We start from the raw sequence: 26,789 nt of genomic DNA, 5'->3' as shown, positions 1-26,789 counted from the left end.
ATACTGTAAGGTCTCGTTTTATGCGGTGGATACGTTCTACAGAAAAGCGCATATAAAAAATTCGCATAAAAAAAGACTTTACTTGCCTTGAAAAAGTAGGGATACGTTCCGTAATTTTCTAAAATCGCATAAAACCAAAACAACGAGTTAAAATTAACTTAAAACCGCATAAAAAAGTTTGCAGAAATTAAAAGAAATAGGCTGCTTAATAAATTACTTCGAATGTCTGAAAGAAATTCATATAAAAGCTTAAAATAAACTTGTATTTAAACTTAATTCAGTTTATTTTATTGAAAAGTACTACAAGGGGAATCCCCGAATTGCAAAAGCTCACTTTAAAAACAAATCACTGATATCTGGATGTGAAGAGTTAATTAAAACCCCTTTAGTTCCTCGCCCGAGTTAACTCAGGCAGGTTACATAGCGTTACACAAAACACGGTCCTTAAATTTTTGACATTTTTTTTTGAATTTTTGGAATGTTTTTTAAGTCTCCAAATTTTTTAAAAACATTTAAAAATATACGGCCAGGTAGTGTTCGCCCTACTTTAAACCCTTGTCCTCCCGCGACGTCTATGAGAATGCCCCGGGAAATCCAACTCCAGCTGTGTTCAAGGTCATCCAGATGTGTAAACAATAACTCATCGGTGTTATATTTCACAGAAAGACGAGACAAAGGAAAATAAAGTTTGAAGCTTTTTCTTCAAAATTAACGCATTTTTTTCGTTTTTTTTCAGTTTAAAGTATTTTTTATGTTTAATTAAACATTAGCATTAAAAATTACGGTGTACGCTCCGGCGTATTTTTACGCCGGTGGTAAAGAAAGGGTTAAACATTAAGTTAGACAATTTTGATTACACCGTTGAAAACATAGCAATAATAATTAGAGAAATTACATTATAAACAAACTCATTAAAGTTTTCTGAAGTTTGTTTTGGAGTAATTCTGATGCTGCTGCTAATAACACATCCAATGAATCTCCAAACACAGACAATATTCTTCAATTGTTAAAATTTAGAGAAATTCTGAGAGAGGAGATCGCTGGACTTAACATTTTATTATTATACAATGACAGCTATAACCAACTTGATAGCATGTTACTCTTGTAAAAAATGTTTACACAAATGTAGGCAGAACAAAAAATGTTTAATAATGTTTATTTTCTTATAAGATACACTAACATACTGCAATGTACTTACTTGTATCATATTGATAACATTCTTAACTAGTAAATTTTTATTGTACTGTCTTGCCTAAAAACAATCAGAAATGCTTAAGTGAGGCATTTTCCCCCCAACTTAATCCTGTGCAAATAGAATGATGTCTTCCTACATGTTCTCTATACACTTCTTTGACCAACCTGGAAAGTTTTTCGGAGTTAGAGTTTAAAAACTTTGTTCAGGTCAAAGGATTTAGAAGTGTTTAGAGAACACGTACCAGATAAAATTGTCTGGCATCAGAAATACAATTAAAAATTATATGGGATCTTATAGAGAATTTCACATTTTTATGGCAGTTGGACACCAGATATCAACTGAAAAAAATCAGACAAAATCTGTGTTGTTCACTGTCAGACACCGTCTCATCAGATGTACAAAAGTCATTGCGGTCTTTCACATAATCCACCTAGCAGCAGTGAGAATATTCTACTTCCCTCTCCATAACAAGTGTAACAACTAAACACAAGGTTTAAACATCAGCTAGTCAGAGATGCATAAAAATAAAAGAAGTGTGAAACAAATCTTCCTCTCTAGAATGCTGTGGAAAATATAAACTAAATAAAACCTCAACATCCAACTGCATCCAAAGATCTCATCCTATTGACATTTTGTGATAAACATGAAAAAATAGGCTAAAACAACCAAACTTAGTCCTCGTTACTTTTTCCTGAGTGGCACCAGACATATTTGCTAATAATTTTACAAATATGCCAGCTAAAGAACAGCTTTTTATTTGTTACAAAAAACAAGTCAACCAAATATCAGAAACTAAAACAATAATTTATTCACTTCAGCATCAACGTACCTCTCTTCGGACCATTCTACCGTAGGATCATCCATCTTGTTGATTAATACAACCATGTGTTTCACTCCTGCAGTCTTTGCTAACATTGCATGCTCCCTTGTTTGACCACCTCTTTCAAATCCAGTTTCAAATTCTCCTTTTCTAGCAGAAATAACCTAATAATTTATTTTTAAAAAATATATTAAATTTAGTTAAATATGATATCATTCGAAAATAAATTATCATTTTAAATCAGTTACATTTATTTAAATTGGAGAAAGGGTTGCAAAATTTAACTCCAACAAATCATTTCTAGAGTTATCTTTATGTGCATTATCAAGTGCTTTCCTGAGTAGGAATTCATGTAAAGCACATGATAACATACGAAATTTTACTCCAATTCTTTTGGCTTACAATTCTATTTTGTTCTATGTGTTAATCACAAATTACCACAGAACCAGCAGTAATTTTTTTAAAAAAAGAACAGAGATCAGAACTCACCAATGAAAACTAATTACAGAAAGTAAAATTAAATAGTTAATTCTTACAAGAACGGCAAGGTCGGCCTGGCAGGTTCCTCCGATCATATTAGGTACAAAACTACGATGACCAGGAGCATCGAGGAGAGTAAAATGTTTATTTTCAGTTTCAAAGAAAGCTCTTCCGACTTCCACTGTTTTACCCTTATCTCTCTCTTCCTGAAATGCACATAAATGTTCTTAATACTACAGATTTTAATTTATGTGCAGTAAAAAGTTCTGTAACCACTTTCATCATATTTATCAACTAAAAATAGTTGATATCAACATATTTATCAACTAAAAATAGTTGATAAATATGATGAAAGTGGAGAATATTTTTAATCACTTTCATCTCTAATGAAATTTCATTGCTTTATTATTACTAAATTTAATATAATTTAAGTCATATCCTCACTTTGAAAGTGTTTAGGTAAACTATCGACTGACTTCTAAAACTTTATAATGAACGTGAGTTTACCAGTTTTATTTTATCACTTATAAAATCATAAAACAAAATGATTAAACCATAGAACTTGTCTTTAAAATGTTACAAGAGGCCAAGACATTGATGCTATTAAGTCCAAATTTTTAAATGAAATAGAATTCAAGCGACAACTTGAAAACTCTAACATTAACAAATTATAGGATCAATGCATACAAGCGGCAAAATTAAATTGAAAAGCTAAGTTGCTAGGTGCAATGATTATTGGCACCAATTATTTATATGTGGAAACATGCATATTTAGGCAACTCCACTTAACTGATGCCAATATGACTGCATCAGTAAGAGTATACATCCTTTGGCATCATTAAATTGGTATGTTCCTGGCCCCAACAATCACCATATGTGGAAACATAGCTTAAGAGAACAATCTGCATTTTACTTTCCAAGCTGTTATAACATCCTTTAAGTTTAAATTCAAAAATTATGTCTGGTGCAATCTCTTAAAAGATTTTATTAAAAATAATCTTTATACTACTAATTATTACGGTGCGGCGACCATCACGGACTCATGAGATGGCATCACTCCTCTAGGAGTTCCCTGAGAATCCCGGACTGAAAAACGGGGACGAGTTTTTTCCCCGCAGGGGATTCTGGGTATTGTTGCTTATTCTTGCCAGGTGATCGCTGCCATGAGCATGTGTAGCTCTCTCTCAAGTACTCTTACAAGTGTACTCGTAAGATTGTTGTAAATAAATATTGTTTTAGTTTAAAACGTGATCGTGGACTTAACTAATTCACATTTACCGCCTTCTGATAAAGACAGTCTTTGTGGAGATCAAAATGGATGGAGAAAGACGGCCAGGTTTTGTCTAACCGATGGCGGCCATCCATTATCTCCAACAGCAAGGCAAAAGCCTTACTTTTGAAGTTAGAGAGAGTTTTTAAAGCATTATAAATCCCAATAACAAGTAAAAGTTTCATTAAGTCTGACCCCACTAGAGATATGACCCTTGACCAATTATCTCCCAACCCCTTGAGCTTTCACCACCAAAATTTAATAGCATCAATGCCCCATATATAAAAGACCTTGCCAAGTTTCAAATTTTTGGTTAATCCGGTCCCAAGACATAATGCAAAATAAATACCGATATACATATACATAGAGAATTTAAGGAGTTTTTAACATTTTTTGGGTTCCTAGATGTCAAAAATTTGAGAAATGCAAAACACTGGAGTTAAAATTTGATTAATCACCATTCTTTCCTACATTATATTCTACAACAGCCATGAAAGTTTAAATTATTTCTTATGAATAATGATTATTTAGAAGCAATTCCCCATTGCCATTATTCTAGGTTGAAGATTATTGAATTATAGGATAAGTAATAGCTACAGAACTTTACTGCAATAACCAAAACTTCTATTTGAGTCTTTTCACAGCCTCTAAATTAATTTAGACAAATTTAACATAATTAAATGCAGTATTTGTTAGTAATTATCAGTACCTGATTAGTGTCGAGAGCCCAGGACAAGTACCAAGATTCGCGATTTTTCTCTTTGGCTTCTCTTTCGTATTTCTCCAATGTTCTCTTATCGACCATTCCAGTTAAGTATCTATTTTCACGAGAAAAAATTTATTATTCAATAAATAACATTTAATAAAATTAATCGTTTAAATAAAAATTATAATTATTGACCGACTCAAACTCTTTCTACTCGAGTAGAGAATTAACTGCTTTATTATGTATTTAAAAAATTATATCATCAAACAACCAATTCAAAAAACTGCCTTTGCGAATCTTTGTCAGTTAAATTTCGCAAGTGTTACAGTTAAATCATACATCTGCTGTTAAAAGTGTCCAAAAACTTTCCATTCAACCCCATAAAATTATAAAAAATGCAAACCTCTGAACCTTATAAATGAAATTCCAGCATAGTTTAATGCAGATAACATACAAATCCTTTCGATTTACATAAAATTAATTAACATATTTTACTATTCTGTATTGCATATGGGTATTGTTTGGTTTTTTATATGATTTGTGTGTAAATGTCTCATCAAATTAGTGTTAAATTCTAATTAAAATGCTTTTATAAGTGTATTTTCAGGGAATCTGGAACAGATTAATCTAATCTACATTATTCCTTACAGAAAAATTCGTTTGGCACTCCAATGGCCTTCTGCAACAAATTAAGTTCAAATACCGAGGTGCCACTCTACTAATTTCCGGATTTACCCAGCTTTTTCTTTTTTAAAAAGAAATATTAAGTTATAACAGTTCTGAAATTTCATACATTTAAATTTATTAACAAAACTGTTTTCAATGGCTTAACAGCTTCTAACTTCATAGATTTACAATTTCTAATAAAGCAATTGATTCTAAATTTTACCACCATTCAATAAAGTATAATGACATAGCTTAACGAATAATGATAATAAATCAGTTAAACGTTTAAAATATTAACTAAATTAGTAAAAGTGATTTTTTTTATTAAGTAGAATAATTAAATGAATATATAAGCAACTATGTATTATTATAAGAAAAGATTACATACAGTAACTGGCCACCAATAGTTGATTTCCCTGCATCTGTAGAAACAAGAAAATATTAATATTAATATTAATAATAATAATATAGTTTAAAAGCAAACTCTTTAAAAAAATCTATTCATTCAATTATTATTATTTTTAAACTCTTTCTTGGATTCTATGCCGTCAATTGCCAAACTGCCAAATGCAACTTCAGATTAGGAAATGACCCAAAAATTCAAATTTATCTCGAGACAGTCACCAAATTATACAAGAAAATCACGATTTTTGTTAAATAGCCCATTGATTTACAATCATTTATAGGATGGAGCAGAAGATGGGTAGAGGAAAATCACAATTCATTCAAACGTGTTTCGATCCATCCATCGGTTGAACACAAGTCTCTGCCCAGTAAAAACTAGCATCAATACATCAGCGATAATAAAATATTAATATAATGCAAGGACGCAGAAAGTGTTCAAACATGTGAACAAGGTTGGACAGAAATTAAAGCAATCCTGGGAAAATCTACGATAAAGTGTGTCGGCTAAGATCACAGATGTTAATTTGAAAATTTGCCAAAGTGCGGGGTATTTTTTGGTTTTTTTACGATTTACGTGTTTCACATTTAAAACACAGGATCTCCCTGTGTTTTAAAAATGAAATTGGAACATTCAACATCTAAACACCTGATTTAAAACAAAAAAGAAATAGAAAATTAAGGATGTTAGAGGTATGCAAGAGTCAGTCTCAGTTACCAAACCAATTTTTATGCAAAACTGAGAGTGAAATAAAAAAAAACAAAAACAAAAAAAATCCATTTTTATTTCAAACTGCCACTGACAAACCCTAAACAATAAGTGAAATTTCATATCAGCTTGAATTAAAATTAAATATTCGTGCATTCCCCCAACAGAAAATTTGCAAATGAATATACTGCATCATTAACTTCTGAATTCTATTCATTACGTAGCTAAAAAATATCATCATCGTTTTATAAACATATTTTCCTTTATTTTTTGTATTATTTCATAGATACATATCAATTTTCTATTTTAATAATTCTTATAATATAAAAATGATAAAAATATGTTGCATCTTAGACAGTCAAAACCTCTAAAAAATTTACTACCTTTATGCAAAACATCGGTGAATTTTAAAATAATTTTTCAAAAAAAGAGTCGCATAGAGTTGGTTTGAAGAAATTTTTCAAAAAAAGAGTTGGTTTGAAGAAATTTTGAAGGAAAACTTCAAAATTTCTTCAAACCAACCATGGAGATAATAATTTTACCCTCACCTACGTGTCCAATGAATACAACATTGACGTGCTCTTTTCGAGGACCTTCTTCCTCCTTTTGGAGCACTTTCTTCTTACTCTTTGCTACGACTTCTATTTCGACTTCTTCTTCTTGCCCATCTTCTGTTGCTTCTTCGGCATTTGATTCCTCTATTTCGACATTTTCCCAATCTAGCATTTAACAGAAAATAAAAATTAATTCAAAATAATTACAATTTATTTGCTCGCACTTGTATAATACGTGCACGTGAAAGTGCAAGTGTATTTAAATGTTGCAAAAACTCATTTATATCAAAAATAGCCAGATTTCTTTATCATGCTATTAAGGTGAAGTTGACAAGAGATGGCAATTTAACCATCTACCTCCAGCAAAATTACTTGACAATTATTTGGCCTTAGTAACCTGATAAAGGAATCTAGCATTTCATCCGATACACGAAGTAATACTGGGTTGGTTATATTTTTTACACACTCATTTATGTGGATAGAATTTAATAAAATCATATATGAGCAAGAGCAAGATCACTTATAAAATCATAGCTACATCCTCTGCACCTTCCAAAAAGAGGCACAGAGAGTGTAGCAGAACTCTCCTTCTGAAGGTCTTGAATCAAAAAATTTATACATTGGTCTACAAATCTTTTGTGGTGTGCAATGTTGTCATCATATTTTATTTACAAAGTTCATCAATTAAATAATGAGTTAGGCTATGTCCTACTTGGTAGCATCCAGCGACCGCAAGTGGATTCATTGTACATTCTTCCAGCTTGTGAGCGATCTCTGTCTGGAATGGATGTGTATTGTTTACAAAATGACAGACAACTTCATCGAATGATTTCCATGGAAAAGTTTTCTACATTGTATTACTGAAACTTCTTACAGGCCAAAGATATGCAATATTTCTAAGAAATGTTGTGGGTTTGGTGAATTTTGCCATTGATTCATGAAATAAAAAGTTGATCAAGCTTTTCTTTAGATGCAGTGAAAGCAGCAATCAAACTTGCTTGATAGCTACTTTTCTGCACATGCATATAGAATCATCATCCGGTGATTGCTGTACATCAGGGGTTGCAAACTGGAGGTCAGTGGGCTAGATATGGCCCATTATGGCTTCACATCCAGCCCGTGGCCTTAATGATTTATTTTCTAAAAACCACTGTTTCTAACATCTTGCTGGGATTAAAACAGAACAAACTTCTAACCATTTATGTAGGTTGTAAACACCTGGCAACAAAATGGCCTTTGTTAGAGCCATTTTTTTAGTTTACAGTATAGTTTGGTTTACCAATTAATATTGAATATGGCCTGCATCTGATATACATGTATTTGACTGGCCCTTTGCTGCATTTGAGTTTGAGACTCCCTACTGTACACTAAACACAGTTACCCCAGACATGCGCATTCACTTGTATCAGTTTGTCCACTCCACTTGGTAGCACGTTCATGCTGGCAGTTGCTGGTAGCTGTAGGACATACCCTTAAATGTTTTACTGACCAATACATAAATGCCATGTAGCAAAAATTGCATGCATTCCGTAGTGTGTTCCATAATCGGCAGTCCAGCAACATCATATAGTTCCACACTAAGCATGGCATTAAATCTGCTGCTATTTTGCAAGAATAGTATAATGCTTTGTCATGAAAATTCTGTAGAGCAGAGAGCAAATATCATATTCTATTTTAAATCTGGAAAAGTGCATCTGAGATGGTGCAAGCATATCATATGATGATGCATGTTTATCTCATGCTCAAAAATTTATGTGATTTAATCCTTAATGACAATGACAGACCTGGATGTCAACTTCAGTTTGAGTAGAAGATTTGAAACAAGAAAGTTGATGTATTTTCAACTAAAATCCTTCAACTAAATATCAAAATGCTAAATGGAAGTTACCATCAATAGTACCTTGAAAGATTACCTTAAAAATTCAAAAGATGAAGACAGTGCTAGTGTACTTTTATGAAAGTGAAGGAATTCATGGGTTATGAGAGTATTCTGGAATGCTTCTAGAAAGAGATTGTCTATGCACTCATCAGCAGGCAGTTGGTTCCTTCATGATAATACTCTAGCTAACAAGATACTAGTTGTCCATGAATTCTTGGCCCAAAACAAGTGTGCACTTTCAATCATTCACTCTATTCCCTAGATTTAACTCCTTGTGATTATTTTCTGTTTTCCACATTAAAGTTGTCACTGAAATGACATCAATTTCAAGACACTAAAGACATCTAACAGGTTGTGACATCTGGTCTCTGTGACAAAGACTTACAGGGACCTTTCAAGTTCTTACTGGACTGTAAAACTTGCTACATTGATGTAGCACAAATATACTTTGAATAAAATGTATTTATTTTGTTTCTTTTTATTTCGTGATGTCTGTCTCATTATTTAATTGTACAACCTTTAACACAGAACATGAGATTCAGGGCATAATCTCAAGTTCTTATACATGAGTGTGTGTCCTAAATCTCTCAATTAAAAATATCTTGATGATAAATTGTACAACAGATCCAATTTTGATATAACCTAGACTACACTAAACATGTGGCAATTTGCTTAATAGCATCATAAAAAAGAAAATTCCTCAACTATGCCTTATAACAATTAAAGATCTAAATCAGCTATCACTGACCACTTAATGTATACACTTTTACAAACTTGATTAAGCTCTTCTGGACTAAGTTATCCATCTTCAGAATCTAGAACCAACTTCTGTTCTCTATTCCAGAGTTTTTCAATCATCAATTCCCATAAAAATATTTGACAGTACTGGAGCTGGTGCAGTTGACTACAAGTGACATTTAAATAGTAATCTGGAGTTACCATATGTACTTTGCTACATATGGTAACTCTAGATAAGCATATATAAGCATAATTCATAGTTGCATATAATTACTTGTTCCATATAAAAATTATCCATAATTTTACCAATCTATTACTGCGATGAGAAAAAGGATGAAAAGCACTGCTCTATTTAAACATTTGGACAGAGAATTTCAATGTGAAATTTCTCAAGGAATAAAAGTAAAAGGAAAGATCTCTCAACAATCGATTGCCAACAAAAAACTGGTTTTGTCCTTCATTTTGCAGTGAACCGGAGATATTGTAAAATTAGCATTAGATATTCAAAGAAAACCTGAAAAACTTTGTCAAGTAGTTCTATCCAATCAGTCACTGGTGGGCTAAACTTACAATAATTTTACATAATGTGTATATAGGTCTGCACTTACAATGTCATTTTAGATTTTTTACTAGTAATGAAAAATGCTTTAATAATCTTAACCACGAATAACTTTTACATTAATAGCAAATATTCATATTAAATAATCTTTTAAACTTGCAATCCTGCCTTTGCAGGTGTATGAAAATACAGTCGGCAATTCAATGATAAAAAAAAAGTAGTCTAACTTCATTTTGTCTGCTCATTTGCACGTGTTATTTAATGCATTTCAGGTCAATTTTTGTTTTGTGGTCCCTCTTTGATAACTCTGAAATTATTTAAAATAACACCAACTCGTATCTACAAACCTTTTACCGATGCATGTATCATCACACTCTACAACAGTTACAAATGTTTTTGAACCGTTACGGTTCTTCTTCAGGTAATGATCCCCTAACAGAATGCGGTTCAAAGTTGTTATGAAATACGATCCGGAACAATGTCCCGACCCGATGACGTCACTACGGACTTGCGCATTATGCATTGTGTGCTCTATCTTAGAGATTTATCTATCAGGGCCTGCCAGGCCGTCGATAGAGAAATTTCATCCTTGTAGTTAATGCAATTACGTCCTTCACTCGTGTTTAGGCATATGTAGATCGCCTCCAGCCATCTGAGTTGGTTCATACGGTGGGTGGTGTGAATGACTTTTGCTTGAGAGAATATGGGTTCTATGTCAGGGTCTGACAAGCAAAGCAAGCAAAGATCATTCACACCACCCACCGTATGAACCAACTCAGATGGCTGGAGGCAATCTACATATGCCTAAACACGAGTGAAGGACGTAATTGCATTAACTTCAAAAATGAAATTGCTCTATCGACGGCCTGGCAGGCCCTGATAGATAAATCTCTAAGATAGAGCATACAATGCATAACACGCATGTCCGTAGTGATGTCATCGGGTCTGGACATCATTCCAGATCGTATTTCATAACAACTTTGAACCGCATTCTGTTAGGGGATCATTACCTGAAGAAGAACCGTAATGGTTCAAAAACATTTGTAACTGTTGTAGAGTGTGATGATACATGCACCGGTAAAAGGTTTGTAGATACGAGTTGGTGTTACAGTACTACGGTGCAGATATTCCACCATTTTTATTTAAAATATATTCAAATACAAAATTTATCTAGATTATAATAAATATAACAAAAATTTCTCATATTGGATTGCAGCAATCATACATTTAAATACAAATACACACAAAGGCAGGATTGCAGAGTTTAAAGAATTACAGTATTTAATACAAGGTATGGTATGTAAACCCAATAGTATAACAAATATTCATTTTGCTATTTTCATTATATTCCTGTAATCTTATAAATATCTTTATGTTATTTCCAATTTAAAATTTACAAAAATGTAATGAAAACTTCAAAGTATTGTAAAATTTATTTTGTTTCCTTAGCTTTTGACAATCTAAAAATATCTATAGAAATAAAATTGTACAATATATTACAAATCTGTAACTCTACATAACTGTTTATCATCGTCTAACAATTTTATCTTTACTTTTCTTTCCATATATGCTTATATATGCAAGTAGTATTGGACTAATTATTTGGCTTCCAGAAATCCATAATTATCAAAAAATTGACTATTTTATTATAAATTAACATATACTTTTGAATTAGGCATGACGTAACACAGTTGGAGTTCACCACATGGGCACTTTGTTTTAATTTCCAAGGTATATGTGTCATACAACACTGGTTCCATTATTTTCTTAACTTTTGTTTGTTTAATTTTCAACCTAAGAATTACATTGTACATCATGTTATTCTATATTTTAAGAGAATTAATAATGTTCAAAACAAACTCTGCTTTAAAAGTGTATTAATTTGTATCTGTTAAATACAATTTCATTCTTAACTTTCTATTGTTTATTTTATATTTTAAGTCTGCATTTAGCCAGTGTCCAGAAAATCCAGACAACTCTCAGTTCTAAGCTTGCTGGATAATTGAGATGCCCAGATTCCATGGGAGATTATGGGATCAGTAACAAAGTAATTCCAATAACCAGAACATCCACGAGCATGTGGAAATGTCATCCACTACAAAGTGAAAATGCAGGACATACAACTTATGGGTCTTGTAAGCAATGCCATACGTGTAACTTTATGTTATTACAAATTTCTCACTGCACATAAATATGAAAAATGCCAATTTTCCTGTTCAAATTTGACAGATATTTTAAGGTTTGGATAAGACACTATAATTATCTCATTTGCAATTTGGCATTTAACTGATTTTTAGTCTCCTATTACCATTTACTATAGTTAACTTATCAGAGATGTACTGACAGCAGTCCAAAGTATATACTGTAATTAAACTATAAATGTGTTATTAAATGATAAGAATAAATGTTAGATAGTCTTCTCATAAAAATTCTATTTCCATTAAATTGCAATTGGAAATTTAAGAATTTTATAATAGAAGAATCAATAATTAAACAAAGAATGGAAGTAAGGATTATTATACAGAAGAAAATTTGTCATAATTTAAAAGAAAGTGAATTATTGATAAATCTAGAATAAAACAACACAAGTTGATATCAGAATCAATGAAAAGTAAAATTATATAACGATATAATTTTATATTCATTGATAAGTTGATTACAAAATAAAATTTGTATGATATATCTTATGATTATTTTATAAACTTCACAATCTTCATAAAGTTTGATGTGTTTGGACTACTCCTAATTTATGCTCTGCAGCTGTATTTGCCTCAGAAAGTGTTCTTCCCATGCTGCATTTCTGTCAATGCCAAATCCCAAGATAGTTAAAGGCATCATCCTACTGTTTGAGGAACCCAAGATAAAATCTGGACAGTCAAAAAGCTCCAGAAATTTTTTGGGGTAGTTTGTTCCAGTTATGTCAAACCCCGTCCCCTTGCCATCTGGCTGTCCCCATTGTGGGCTGGCAAAACCAATAATGGATATGATAAAAATTGTCTTCTTTGTGCCCATAGAACAAAAAGAATAAAAAAAACTACATTTTTGTCATCTTTCCTGATTGAAAGTGTGAATTGCAAAGGAGGGATTGGAATTTGGAACCTGTGTAGTAAAATGCATGTAAAATATAACTTTGGAAAGCTGGAATGTATTTTAATACTTTACTGTAATAGTTTTTTTTCAAATTTTTCATTTATGATAGATGCTTCTTTTGATAAACCAAAATAGATTTCTTCATTCAGTTTATCAAAAGAAGCATCCATCATGATGTGAGAGCCCAGACTTGACAAAAAAATTTTATTCCAAAAATGTTTTTGAAAGAGAAAAACTCATAAAGGATATGATTGTAACCTTTCCCACGGACTTGCTTTCTTATTAGTTTCCACTGACACATCCAGAAGATGTGTCACTGGAAACTAACAGAAAAAAAAAAATCACTATTGGATGTGGACTTTACAGTTTATCCAAAAAGGGCAAAAGTAGTGAGGGGGAGGACCTCCAAAATAAAAGAGCAGGATCATGCTGACAGGTGTTCATCAATCATCTCGAGTCGGTTAGAGTCAGGGTCCAGTATTCCATCAGGATTATGGTTTGCTATCTCATCAGAATTCAACCTGATCTCCTCGGACAGCGCAATTAATTTGGATATCTCATGAATCATTTTTTGAGGACCTCTACAGATCAGAAAACTACACCTCATCCAGAGACATTATATCCACTTCTGCTCATCTACCAAACCTTCACCAACTTTTCCATCACCCGTCACTCAAGTCCTTGAAGTCCCCAGGAAAGAACTCATCTCTATAAAAGGTATTTATCAACCTCATCTTGGTTTCTATTGTAAATGCTCTCTTTCAGTTAGGGATTCAATATAACATTGTTGATCATTGATATGGATATAGTTAATGGATGCTGTATACAGTTAATTCTAATGTGTGTATTATGTGTAAACAAGTCTGTACAATAAAACAGGTAACTGTTTAGAAATGCAGTAGTTTAGTGCACTTCTTTCTCCGAACACGCTGTCTCTTGGACCATCTCCATCCCGAATCTGAGTATCTACAAACATGACCACTCGCACAAAATGAAATTAGTGGCCATCAAGGTTTCTGTGTCTGTTCGTAAAGACACAGTGGTGTCAGAATCCTGACTTGGCATCAACAAAGTGGTGCCGACCCTTCAGTCCTATGATGCAGAAGCACAGGAGTCACTTTGCACATTGTCACAAATAACTGTAACAACCAGAGCACTTTTTCAGCAAAAGATTTGTTATCAACATAGAACTCTCTATCAACATAAAACTTTCTATCATTTTAAAATTCAAAAAGTGTTATAGAATGAAGATGCATTCCATTTTGTAACTACAGAAAGTTCTACGTTGATCTGAGGCAGATGTAAATTAAGTAAAAAATGTTTGCCAGATAACCAATCCATTGCTGGAAAAGTGCTTTGGTTATTACAATTAAATATTAAATGCAAAATTTTGATTCTACTTGATCTGTTCATTTTAAATCGATTCTGCATTGTTTTAAATACCAGGTCTAAGACCAAAATCTACAAGCTAACAAATCATCATCGAGAGCAGACAATACATAAAAATTCACTTACTTAATTTAATTCAAATATAATCACTTTGGTTACATTCATTTTTCAATTATTTAATTACAAACACAAGAAATGGCAACAAAAAGCAATGAACTTCATATATAAAGAAACAAAACAAAAACTAAATATCATGAAACCATATGACCAAAACTGAAGTTATATATTAATTTTGTTAACAAAGGATAATCCTCTCTTATTCTATTAACATGAAGAGAAAATTAAATTATTAGGAATTAGAAAGGATTCAAGATAAAGCACAGAAAATGCTTTTATTTTTTTCTAAAATCTAAGCTATAATCCCCACTCTCTTTTCCTTGAACAGCTCAAATTATTATTTATTGCAGCATTGTTTTATCAATGATTCATCTTGTATATAAATATATACCCAATTATAAAAACTTTATTTCTTATTTATCTCTAGTAAATTTGGACCAGTTTGTTCAATAATTTCTGCAGAACTGACCCAAATCTCTTATAATGCACAAGAAATTTAATAAGAAAGACAAGTTTACAGTGAATTATCCTGTAGGCAAAAAGGGCCTAGGCCCCTACCAATCTTCTATAAGAAAATATTTTCCCTAAGAAAAATGTTGGAAGTCAACACTGTCCATGAGGCCCCTAATTCAAATTTTCCTAGACCCCATGATGCTATAACATGCCACTGCTATCCAAGAAGCAGCAGGTATGTACAGTACATTGTCAACTAGAAGTATCAATCATTATAAATTCCTCAAGAGTAATGCCAATCAGAACAATACAAGCAATGATATTTGCACTGCAATTGCTACAGCAACTATTTTGTAAAAAAAAAATCATCAGTCCTAGACTTTGACCTTATAATCCTTCTCCCCTAAATCACCAATTTAAATTGAAGAATGCCTATTTTCAAACTTTACACCGCTTATTTCACTCTTATATTAATTATTATTGTTATTCTGTATTTTTGTGAATATTTTTGTCGATTGTTTGTTGCATTGGAGAGCAACAAATGTCCTCGAGACATCGCCCGTATTTCAAAATAAGTGAACTGTCCACGTCTGAAAATGCTAAACGCAAATTGCTTAATTCTGCGAGTAACCTACAGTGGCTAGTTCGTCTTTACAAAATTACACAATTTTCAAAACAATTTTATGTAAAAATAAAATACATAAATTATTTTTACCTGCTGGTAAATCATCTCCACCTCCCGCATCTGTTGGAGATTTGTTTGCACCATCAGCTTTTTTCTTTGAATCTAAAACTTCTGATGTACCTGAAATATTTTATTTTTTATTTCAATATTCAAGATCCAAACAACTGAAACTATTTNTTCTTTAATAATATTTCATTGTTATTCTGTATTAATGTTATTAATGTATTGATTATTCTCTCTGTAATATTTTGTATTTAACTGACAGTTTTGTATACACTGTTAATATGTACTATTGTAAATGTATATAATTTTTCTCAGCTGTGCTCTTGCGGTGCTGAGTATGTGCCTCGAGCACCTAATAAAAACGATTGATTGATTGATTGTATTTGGTTCAGTTAATCATAGTTGAAATTATGGCTCTTCTCAAATCTGACTCACAGCATCATGAAACCTCTCATTATACTCAATTTGCAAGTACACATTTCATTTGATCATTCAATATTAACTTTTTTAATATCTTTTATAACTATTAATCTAAAAATTAGAAACAAAAAATATAATAGATTAGATCTCAGCATTTGTTAGCAGTGTATCATGATTACTATCTATAAAATGTTTCATAACAGGAAGGTTGTGTATTACATTTTTAAGAAACTTTAAGTTTATAGTATTACTATAGTCGATTAGCATTTTATTTATGAATATATATACTTTTTAGAAGAGCCATCATCATTGCAGAATGAAAATGCAGCACATATACAAAAAAGACGTTGGTCGTCAGAATCCTCTGAATGCAGTCTTCGAAATTCAGCATCCAATAATAATAATAACAATAATAATAATAATAAGCCAACGAAGCAGCCTCGGACAAGTACGTCTGGAGAACTTGAAGGTATGATTAAAATTTTATTATACTGTATAATTTAGGTTAAAATATAACAATTGAAATTGCATTTATTCAAACCAAATTCTTGTTTTGTATGCTAAATGTAGGTTACCCAAAATATTTGCATCTGCATTGTTTAATTAATTGACTTATTTATCCAAAATGCATTCATTTAAATCATTGATTGGCTTATTAATTACAATTGGTGAAGTGTAAATTAATTAAATTTAGGCTATGTACATTTGCGACATAAAAACAATAAAAAATAATTCATTAACAAACACAAAATCCACATTTACCCAAATAAACACACTGTTCGATCTACCATTCCTGTATCAATCATTTTCCTTCATTAGTCATTTTTTCCCCCAAGTCCCATCAAAAATGATAGATTGAGAATCCACTGTATTTCTTTGCACTATAACTCACACTTTATTATGATAAATACATTTTAAAATGTTACATTAATCATAAAGTGAGGGTCCAAATCATCAAGCATTAATATTACAACATTAAGAATGAATATCTAAAACACAAGCACAAAGAGGCAATTCCAGAAAAGACAAAGTCCATTCTCATTCTGTTTGTCAAATAAATAAATTTTATAAATATAAGATCAGTTACACTCAAAATTAACAGTACTTACCAGAAAAAGACTCACTTGAGTGCAACTAAACTTGTTAAATTTTCAGGTTAGTCAGCGAGAGAATCCAATTATCAAGCAAGTTCAGCAGACAAACCATTGAAAGTGAAAATGGTGTCAGTTGGTTTTTTTCCAAAAGATTATGCTGCTGCTGAGTTTCAGTTCCTGACAGCATTACAGTAGACTCCCACAAATGGCCCTCCAATATCCAGACGCTCCCTTATCTGAACCGATTGGAGGCAGCAAAAAATTTTCAAAAATACTGTACACTAATCTGAATCTTAAGTCAAAATAAACATTCTTTTTATACATAGAGTAGGCATAAATATTACAGTCTTATTTAGAAATTATCACATTCTCTGATCTAGAATTTTCTATTATCTGCTTCGAGTATGGGAGTCTACCATATTTACATATTTGTTGTAAAGAAATAGAAATATTTGTTCCAATTAGAAGTTCAGACTATTTACAAAAAATTTTTGTAAATACAGTAGAGCATCGATTATCCGACCCCTGATTAACCATCACATCGGTTAACCGACCGTTCTAGTCGGCAAATTTCAAACGTCCGCTAGTGATGTGGCATTACAATATTTGGCTATGTCTTGGCTAGTTTATTATTTCTGTTAAATTTTTGCGTGCTTTAGCTGGCATCAACAGCTCGACCATTGAAGGGAGGCCAGTATTTAAACGAGACTTAATTTTCTAATTAAGAGTGGTTGTTTGTTTCATGAGCAATAAAATAATTTTAAAATAATTTTTAACAATATAATAGCGACAATTATTATTTTTTAGAAAATTTGTTACGCTAAACATCGATGAAAATTCAACGTGAAGTTGGTTAATAGTGATATACTAATAAACTCATTACATGGGATATACTAATATCCTAATATACTATACTAATAATGTACTTTTTCCCCTTCTTTTCGGTTATCCGACCAACCTGAGTCCCCAATTGAGTCGGATAATCGATGCTCTACTGTAGTCTGAACTTCTAATTGGAAGAAAAACATATCCTGAGTTCACCATGAAATTGTATCAAGAAATATTTGTGTTACTCAGTAAAAGCACTTAACAAAAAATCTCCAGAAGTTTATGTCTAAATTTCTCAATATACAAGTAGATGAAAAGTGACTTACACCATGTTCACTAACAATTTAATTAATGAGGCTTTGTACCTGTTAATGAATTATTTTTGAATATTTCAAATGTACTTGTTTAAAATTTAATTAATTTATGCATGAAATCAATGGTAAGCACAAGTAAAGAATTCATGGTCTTCAGCTGGAAGAACTTCCAAGGTTCTCAGTCTGCCAAGGACATTGGAAATTCCTCAAACTCTGAATTAATAACTGGTGAAAGAAAGTGAAGGACAGAAGAGAATCTTGGAGGTTTCTCCAAGGTTCCCTTCTGTCCATTACTTGAAGTAGGTCAGGAGGTCGGCCACCACGGCAATGAAATGTCGATGTCTTTTAATCACCCATCGTGGCCAATCTCATGACCTATTTTGAGTAATGTTCATCTTAATAGTTTTTTGTTTTATTATTCTCACTTCTTCTGGATGAGAAAGGAAGACTTTACTGTCTTCTTGCCTTTATTTTGTTTCATTATGTTTTCTGTGACAATTCTGTTTCCGAGATCAATTTTAATGTCAATTATTTCACTAAAAACAGGAATTTTAACATTATTTCTCATTATTAAATATATTAAATACTTCTGCATTCAATATAAGCATTGATATATTGCATTGGTGTATTGCATTATACTGTATAAATTAATGCTTATATTGCATTAATTTATATTACATACAAAATATAGAAACATTGTATAATAGTAATTCTGTAGAATGTAAAAATTACCTAGCTTATATTATACAATTAGACTTCTTGAATCTGTAAGCTGAAACTATCATATAATTAAGAAAATTCACACCTTTCTCACACTTTTCAGCAGTAATAAAATCATTAATAAAACAGTAATAAAACTGTTTAATAAACAAATGTTTTTGGCCACATTGGGTCAGGTTAAGCTTATACAAAACTGAATGTTAAAAAATAATGACATCAAAGAAAATCGGCAATCTTCCAAGCTTCAAACTGCTACATACGTTTGATTTCGTATAAGCTTAACCTGATGTAGGCCCCTGAATGTGGCCAAAAACATTTGTTTATTAAACAGTTACTGCTGGAAAATGTGAGAAAAGGATAAATCTTCTTTATTATACAATTAGGTTATACTTAGAATAAGACTCTAGTAACCGTATTATTCTATAAAATACTATAGAAAAATATATAAAGTCTAGTATTTCTGTACTTGACTTCACTATATATTCTTACTGTACTACGCTACTAAAGAATACATCATTATTTTATACTACACTATACAATACACATAGGGAAGAAGAAACAGCTCAGTCCCTGGTCTACCGGGACTGTTTCCCTACTGTGTAAAATGTAGGAATATTTTCTAATATTTAGATAAAAAAGAAAACAAGTTTATTTTATTTAAAACTCTAGAAAATTATGAAAATCTGGTAAAATTTGTAAATGTTATGATAATTATTCTTCTTATAGGTCCCTTTTATCTATTCAGTGTCAGCTAACTTGCTACCCCTCTTGAATTATATTATTTTTACTGCAGAATATAGCAGGGATCACTGAAGTGGTCAGTTGAAAATGATTCATTACAAATCTAATGAGTTATGTATTTGAAAGTTCAGGATGTTATAAATTTTCACGCTCTAAGTCAGGGTTACAAACTGGCAGCCCAAGAGCTTAATACAGTATGTTAAGGCTTCATATCCAGTCTACAGTTTTGTTTGTTATTTTCTAAAAATCAATTTTTCTAAAATCATGCAAGGATTAAAACAGAAAAATTTCAAACTTCTAACTATTTATGTAAGTCGTAAAGGCTTGGTGACAAAGGGTCCTTTGTTAGAGCCTTTTTTTTTAGTTTAAAATGTTTTGGTTTACTAAATAATATTGAATACGGCCTATGTCTGATACACATGGCCCTTTTCTGCATTTCTCAAACTTTAATGCAGTAAGTAGATCTTTTCTAGATCCTGTAAGTATTAATTGCAGTAAGTAGATCCTGCTATGTCATTCTTTTGTATAAAAACAGTGTATGGATTAATACTGGCTTATCAGATTTATATTTTATTATACCTACTAAATCTATTAGTACAAAAAGACAAAGGGTAAGATAAAATACTGAGAAATCCTAGAAGGGATTGATAGTAAAAAGATTTGAGGATTTGTGATATGTAGTCAAGCTACCAAGAAAGGATGATGGGTATAATTTATCTGAACCCAACAGGATCTCAATAAATGCACAAACCCAATAATTAATTAAAACCAAACAATCTGTTGAATAATCAATCAGGCTATAATAAGATTAATTTAATAATCAGATATAAAGTAATTTCAGTACAGGTAGGTGGTTAGGACATCTCTATAGCCTATCAAAAATAAATTATATCTATCTTTACAAATCAGATAGTATATTATTCAAAATATATAATTTTTTTTTTTTATCATTTTCAAACCTTTCTCATTTCTTAGATACTGATCATAAGCAGATAATCAGATTAATCGTATCTGTCCTTTAGCAGATAAAGTTCTTCATTTATATTTTGTCTAACTTCATTACATGTAATTATTATATTACAAAAGTTTTAAGTTGGATAATTAATTTGATATTTATTTGGAGAATTAGCTTATTGGGAAAGATAAATTCTGTGACTGTCCAATAGAAAATAATTACGAACGAATAACCAATTTTCCAGCTGTTATTAATTTAAAATTAATTATTCATTATCTACATAATAAGTACTCTATTAATTATGTTCAGTGAAATTCTCTTACATAACTAATTAAATATTAACATTACTTTGAAAGTGCTGTAGCATTACAAAATCTATTATAATTAAAATTGTTCAATGATTTCGATAGCAACAGATAGTGATATTTAACTTTATTAATCTACAGATAGTATCTTAGAATAAATTTAACCATGTTTATAAACTTTTAATTTTCAAAACATGTCTAAATGTTTAAATATCTTGATTAAATTTAATTACTCTATTATAAATTAAGAATCCATATATTAATTGAAAGAGGATTCCAGTTTGTCCAACTTCATTTGAGTAAATAGCTGAAGCTAAAAATACAATTTAAATATCAAATTAAAGCTCTTATTCTGTAGATAATACCACCAAAGAGAAATTTCAGAAAGGTGCAATAGTTTAGGCATGGTAAAGTAGCAAAAATGTAATGTTAAGTCTATGGGTAAAGCATGTTGGGTTTGTACCTCAGTAAATTTAGCATAAGCAACTTTTTGTCCAATCTTATGTAACTGTACTCTAGAAAAATACACAAAAATTCAGATTTTCTTTCTTTTCTGACTTATGGAGAATAAACAACTTTCAAATTCTAAAACATTATGTTAATAATGAGATAAAATTAAAGTTAAAAAAATGTAAAATAAACCAACTTTGCAGAGATCCAAAAGAAACACTTTAATTACTTAGGTATGTCCCTTAATAGAGGACATACCTAATGTCATAGAGCTTTGGTAAAACTTTTAATGAGCCAATCACATCTACTGATATAGCAGCAGAGAGTCTTTAAGAAGCAGTTCATTCAATTGAATTAAGAAATATTAGCAAAAAAGAATTTGATAACAAAACATTAATTCTTTTAAAGAATGTTTAGAAAACAGTACATTTCAGTAGAAGTTGGTAAAACTGACCATGGAATTAAGTAAAATCTAGAGATATTTACATCTATAATGATAAATTTTAAAAAATGATTTAGTTAATTAATATCATAATTAACATTAATAAGTTAGTAAATTATTTGAAGACATAATACATATGATTTAGGTCTAATGACAAGCCAATACAGAAACTATGCAGTTAATTCTACTATCAGCAAGAGCATAAAGTTGAACATAAAGCAAAATGTATTTAAAATTAGTAAACTTTTGGATCCAATTCATGTCATCACTTTTCAAATTTCAAACCTTGTAACCATAGTTAATGTAATCAAGAAAAACTTCTACTGGCTACACTTCAATACAAAGTTTTCGGAATTTACAAATTTCTCCAAGCAATTTCCTTTCAGTTTCGGCAAAAAATTTCTCTGCTTAACCAATGTATTGACAAATTAAAAAGAACATATTACCAAAAATGTTGAATATTTCGTATTAAGTATTAATTATGAACTAAAATAAACTTAGAATAAACTAGAAGTACTGAGCTAGAATTTGAACAAATAAAGTACTCAAGATGATATCTAAAAGTTGCATTTGAAGTAGAAAAAATATTTCCTGTGCACTTTTTCTTTTATTTTGAGTCATTTCAATAAATACTATATCTAGAAAAGTATATACTCATTTTGAAGCAGTGATCATTTTCTTATAGCCCACGCCTAAGTCAGAGAACCTTACCTATGTTAACAACTTTATGAGTTCCATGCAATTTACAGAAAGACTATACTAAATTGGACAATGAAGCATATTTAATGGCATTTTAAAGCTTAGAAAACTCAAACCAAACATACAATGGAGAATCAAAGCAGAGTTTACTGCATATCAAAAGTGTATCACTATATAAATACAATGCAATGTCATCAGTACAAAAGTAAAGAGATTTTTAATACAGTTGTGTCTATAACATTTGAATAACCTGGAAATGATGCTACATCTGTAGTATTTATATATACAGTATACACAAATACATACACATACTTTAAGCAGTTGTTTGATTTAGAACTTATATTGAAAAATTAAGGTCACTGAACACTAAACAAATTATATAAAATAAACCATTAAATACAATTTAAAATGAATTTCAATTAAAACAATTTTAGTTATCAGGAACATAACCAGAAATTTCTGTGTGTGGTCACTCGCATTGCTGACGACTTGCATAGAGTAAGCATAGGTAGAGGACATGAGAGAGTGAGGTGCAGAAGAGCATTAATGTGGAAAATTCCATCCTTTGTAGCTACTGGTTATATAAAATCAATTTATAGAAATAATTTACACAATAATATAATCAATATTTTAGAACTATGTTTCTTTCTAGAATGAATGGAGGACTTACTGCTTATTGACTGTACTGGATTTTATAGCATTGAATAAGATATTTTTGCAATAGTTTTCAAGGATTGTTAATTATTCTATTAAAAGTACTTCTTTCTTTGCATTTATATTCATTCTCTATATTTCAGTTATATAGCTTTCTCTTCAATCTGATACTCCAGTTACTTCACTTAGTCATTCATATTTAGCCAATTTTTTTAAATTTTTAGCAAACTTTATAATATATTAAACCAAAAGTGTTAGGTGAACGTTATCTAAGATTGTTTTAAGAAAGTGTTTATATAAAACAAAAAAAATTAATGTTTATTTACCAGAATCTCCTAGTGTGTGACACTTTATCAATTGAACATTAGTATATTAAAAAATTAAGACGTGGATGCGAGTGCCATTTACACTACCCAAACCTTTGTCCAGGAACTATAACTGGAACACATCTGCATGGTAAGTAGGGATTCGAATTTTGCTCCAAATTGAAAAAATTTTTGCTTTTTAGTTGTTAATATATATCTAATTCATTCAGATCTTAATTTACCTCAATGTTTTAGCCCAAGTTTTCAATGTATTACCCATATGTTCATCCAGATAACAATATCAAAATCCAAGCATCCATGCAGATGAACTCAGTCAAATCATATTTGACTTTTAAAATGGTATTCAAAAAAATTTGAATCTTGAATGAACACTTTCTTGGTTGTGCCCCTAATGATAAGTAGGGTGATTCAAAAGCACTCGGAACTCAATGTAAGATTTTTTTTGGTTGTTAGTTTCAGCACAAAGTAGTTTTTTTTTAAGAAATTGTTTAAAGACAGCAAATGAATAAAAACTGAACTGAATGCTTGGAAAGTATTATAAATATATATAAATTTTACTTTTTAAAATACCAGTTTCTTATAACTCTTGGTGATAACCATTTTCAGTGAGCTTAGAAATAAAAAAAGTTCACAAAAACAGTAAAGAAATCTCAGTAGCTATAAATATAATATTAAAAATTTGACTCCAAAATGAACAAAATACCACTCCAATAAACTCTTTATAACTATACATTACAGTTTTCTGTAGTTCAAGCTAAAACTAAACTACACGACTAACATAAATTATAGGCATAGAAATGACATTTTGATACTACTTGAAGACTAACGCACATACAATCCAGGGATATAAAGTATTAAGTATCACTAAAAAAAATTTAAACACTAAAATTGTTTTTGAATGGTTTAACCTTTTCACGATAGAAGTTATTATTAAAAAATTTAGTATACATACTCAAAAATTAATGAGAATTTTTACAAAACAATTTTTATTTCTTATATACTCAAGCTGTTCAAAAATTCAAAGCAGATTCCTTACTAAAACAAATTACAACACAAATCTCTTAAGCAGAGTCTTAAATATAGGTATTAATGTTTAAATCCATTCCAATGAAGTATTAAATTTAGAAAGTTATGAAATATTTAAACTCTATAATTATTTTAAATTTCACATAGCTCAAACTTTAGTTCACAAATTTTAAATAATTAATTATATCAGCTCTCGTAATGCACTATTCTGTAAATGACAAGAAAGTTGGCAAGAGTAAGATTTCTTCCCGTATATTGGGCAGGCTACTTCCCCCTAACAGCCTTTTACTGAAGATAAAATTATAAAACTGACAAATAAGTATAACAGATAACTTTCTCAAAAAACAATTTCCAACCTCCAATTTCTGTTTACCTCTCCTTAACTAAATGATTACCACAACTTATTTTTCACTTTAGCTAAAAATAAAGAATTTCTGACTATAATTTTTAAACTACAATATATTTAGAAGAAAAATTTAGTAGAAATTTCATTGTGTCCCTTATAATTGGTTTTCTTTTTCTTTTTTTTTTAATTTTAATACAAAATGCAAGAATGCCAAAAAGCTATTAGTGTAAAAATGAAAAAAAATATTAAGAATGCCAATTACCTTAAACTTGTCTCCGACGCACAAAACCAGTTCAAGGATTTTTACACAAACCTTGAACGGATTAGCATAGACACAGTGACATCCAAGACGGTCGTTGACCCTTCTTCCCATTATGATTATTACAGCAAAAATACAATTTAAATCGAGCCCAAACTGATTTTTATGTATAAAATATTTAAAAAATTGACAGGTATGCTAGTTTCAAAAGAATAAAAAAGGTCGATGTCATTAAAAAAATTCAACGCAACATCAGATCATTGTAAAGTATTTCCATGTCGACGAGGTCATTGACCCAATGGAGTTGCTGCAAACATTAAATGTGCTTATTCTGTATTACATTTAAATCTCTCATTTTACTTTTGAAATTAATTACATTTTTATTTACAAAAGCATGAATAAATGCTTACAAATCAAACAAAAGCAATTAAATATAAAATATGGAATTAAAAATATATATATATCTTTGTGTTGCATGCAAAAAGATATTGATTGAGCTAATCAAAACTGTTTCAGTTCTCGGAAACAAGACAGATTCCTCAGCTATACATTAAAATAACTTCCGATAGAATGTCCTAATTGTTATTAAATGGATTTTTTAACTTTACTTTCACTATTGATTCCTTCATAACAGCTACAAAGGCAACAATTAAGAATGAATGGCCATGAAATTATAAATCAAGTCTCTGTTTTATTAAATTATTATCTTCAAAGTGTATCTGCGTAAGAAGTAGCAAAATTGCTTTAACTGTAAAAGTTTGGTTAAGGAAATACGTTCGACAACAGCCTTGAAGACGCAGGTTCTAATAGTTTATGCTCTGTCCTTACCAAGGTCACTATAAATTAACTATTAATTGTTTATCTTAATACATTTTCATTGAAAAGCATTGTCATGTTTTGCAACATATGCAATGCATCACCATTTCAACACAGAAAATGTCAGGAAAAAATATTTTAGCACTTTGAAGTCGACCCTAAACAGCTTTTTACTGTATTCTGGTTAAAAAAAAAGGTAAAATTAGACTGCACACTTTTATTTATCGGGGAGAAAGAAGAGTTTAAAATCATTCACAAGAAAAATTTACCATTAAAATGTTCTACATGAATACATGGAAAAGCTATTTAGATATTGTTTAATTATTGTTATTTTCTTATTGTTATTTTTATTCAAGAGTTGAGCTAGACAATGCTTATCTGTTACCTACTAAGATTGTTTGGGGTATTCATTAGTCTATGAGAAACTGAGACTTTACATATAAAATTTTGAGCCCTTTTTTGAACAAAAATTAGGAGTTATATGCCTTAAAACTTAAAATACAGTTATTAAAGTTTAAAAAATCCAAAATAATTTTTTACACTATTTTTTATACTAAATATTGTTTAGGTATGTTTTTTAAATTGAAAGTTTTTAAGAATATCTTCTTAAACTGAAGCTAAACTGTGTCTACTTTTACTTTTCTTGTAAACTTTATCTCCTGAAGATGGACTGTACTGG

The 26,789-nt window shown here is 30.5% G+C and overlaps 1 protein-coding gene across 1 annotated transcript in view; it reads right to left on the bottom strand.

Moving 5' to 3' along the window:
* LOC111628076 (eukaryotic peptide chain release factor GTP-binding subunit ERF3A-like) overlaps nt 1–26,789 on the bottom strand; it is a 64,770-nt gene that overhangs the window by 30,566 nt on the left and 7,415 nt on the right. Inside the window, exons 2-7 of the mRNA XM_023371798.1 lie at nt 15,743–15,832; nt 6,797–6,967; nt 5,526–5,559; nt 4,475–4,583; nt 2,552–2,701; nt 2,025–2,179 (exon numbers count right to left, since the gene is read on the bottom strand). Of these exons, the coding sequence (XP_023227566.1) occupies nt 2,025–2,179; nt 2,552–2,701; nt 4,475–4,583; nt 5,526–5,559; nt 6,797–6,967; nt 15,743–15,832 (709 nt within the window). The remainder of the gene's footprint in view (nt 1–2,024; nt 2,180–2,551; nt 2,702–4,474; nt 4,584–5,525; nt 5,560–6,796; nt 6,968–15,742; nt 15,833–26,789) is intronic.

Source organism: Centruroides sculpturatus, unplaced genomic scaffold (genome assembly GCF_000671375.1).
Source record: "Centruroides sculpturatus isolate CEXI.00-Female unplaced genomic scaffold, Cexi_2.0 scaffold563, whole genome shotgun sequence".
Taxonomy (NCBI): Eukaryota; Metazoa; Arthropoda; class Arachnida; order Scorpiones; family Buthidae; genus Centruroides; species Centruroides sculpturatus.
This window is presented reverse-complemented; position numbering and strand designations above follow the sequence as displayed.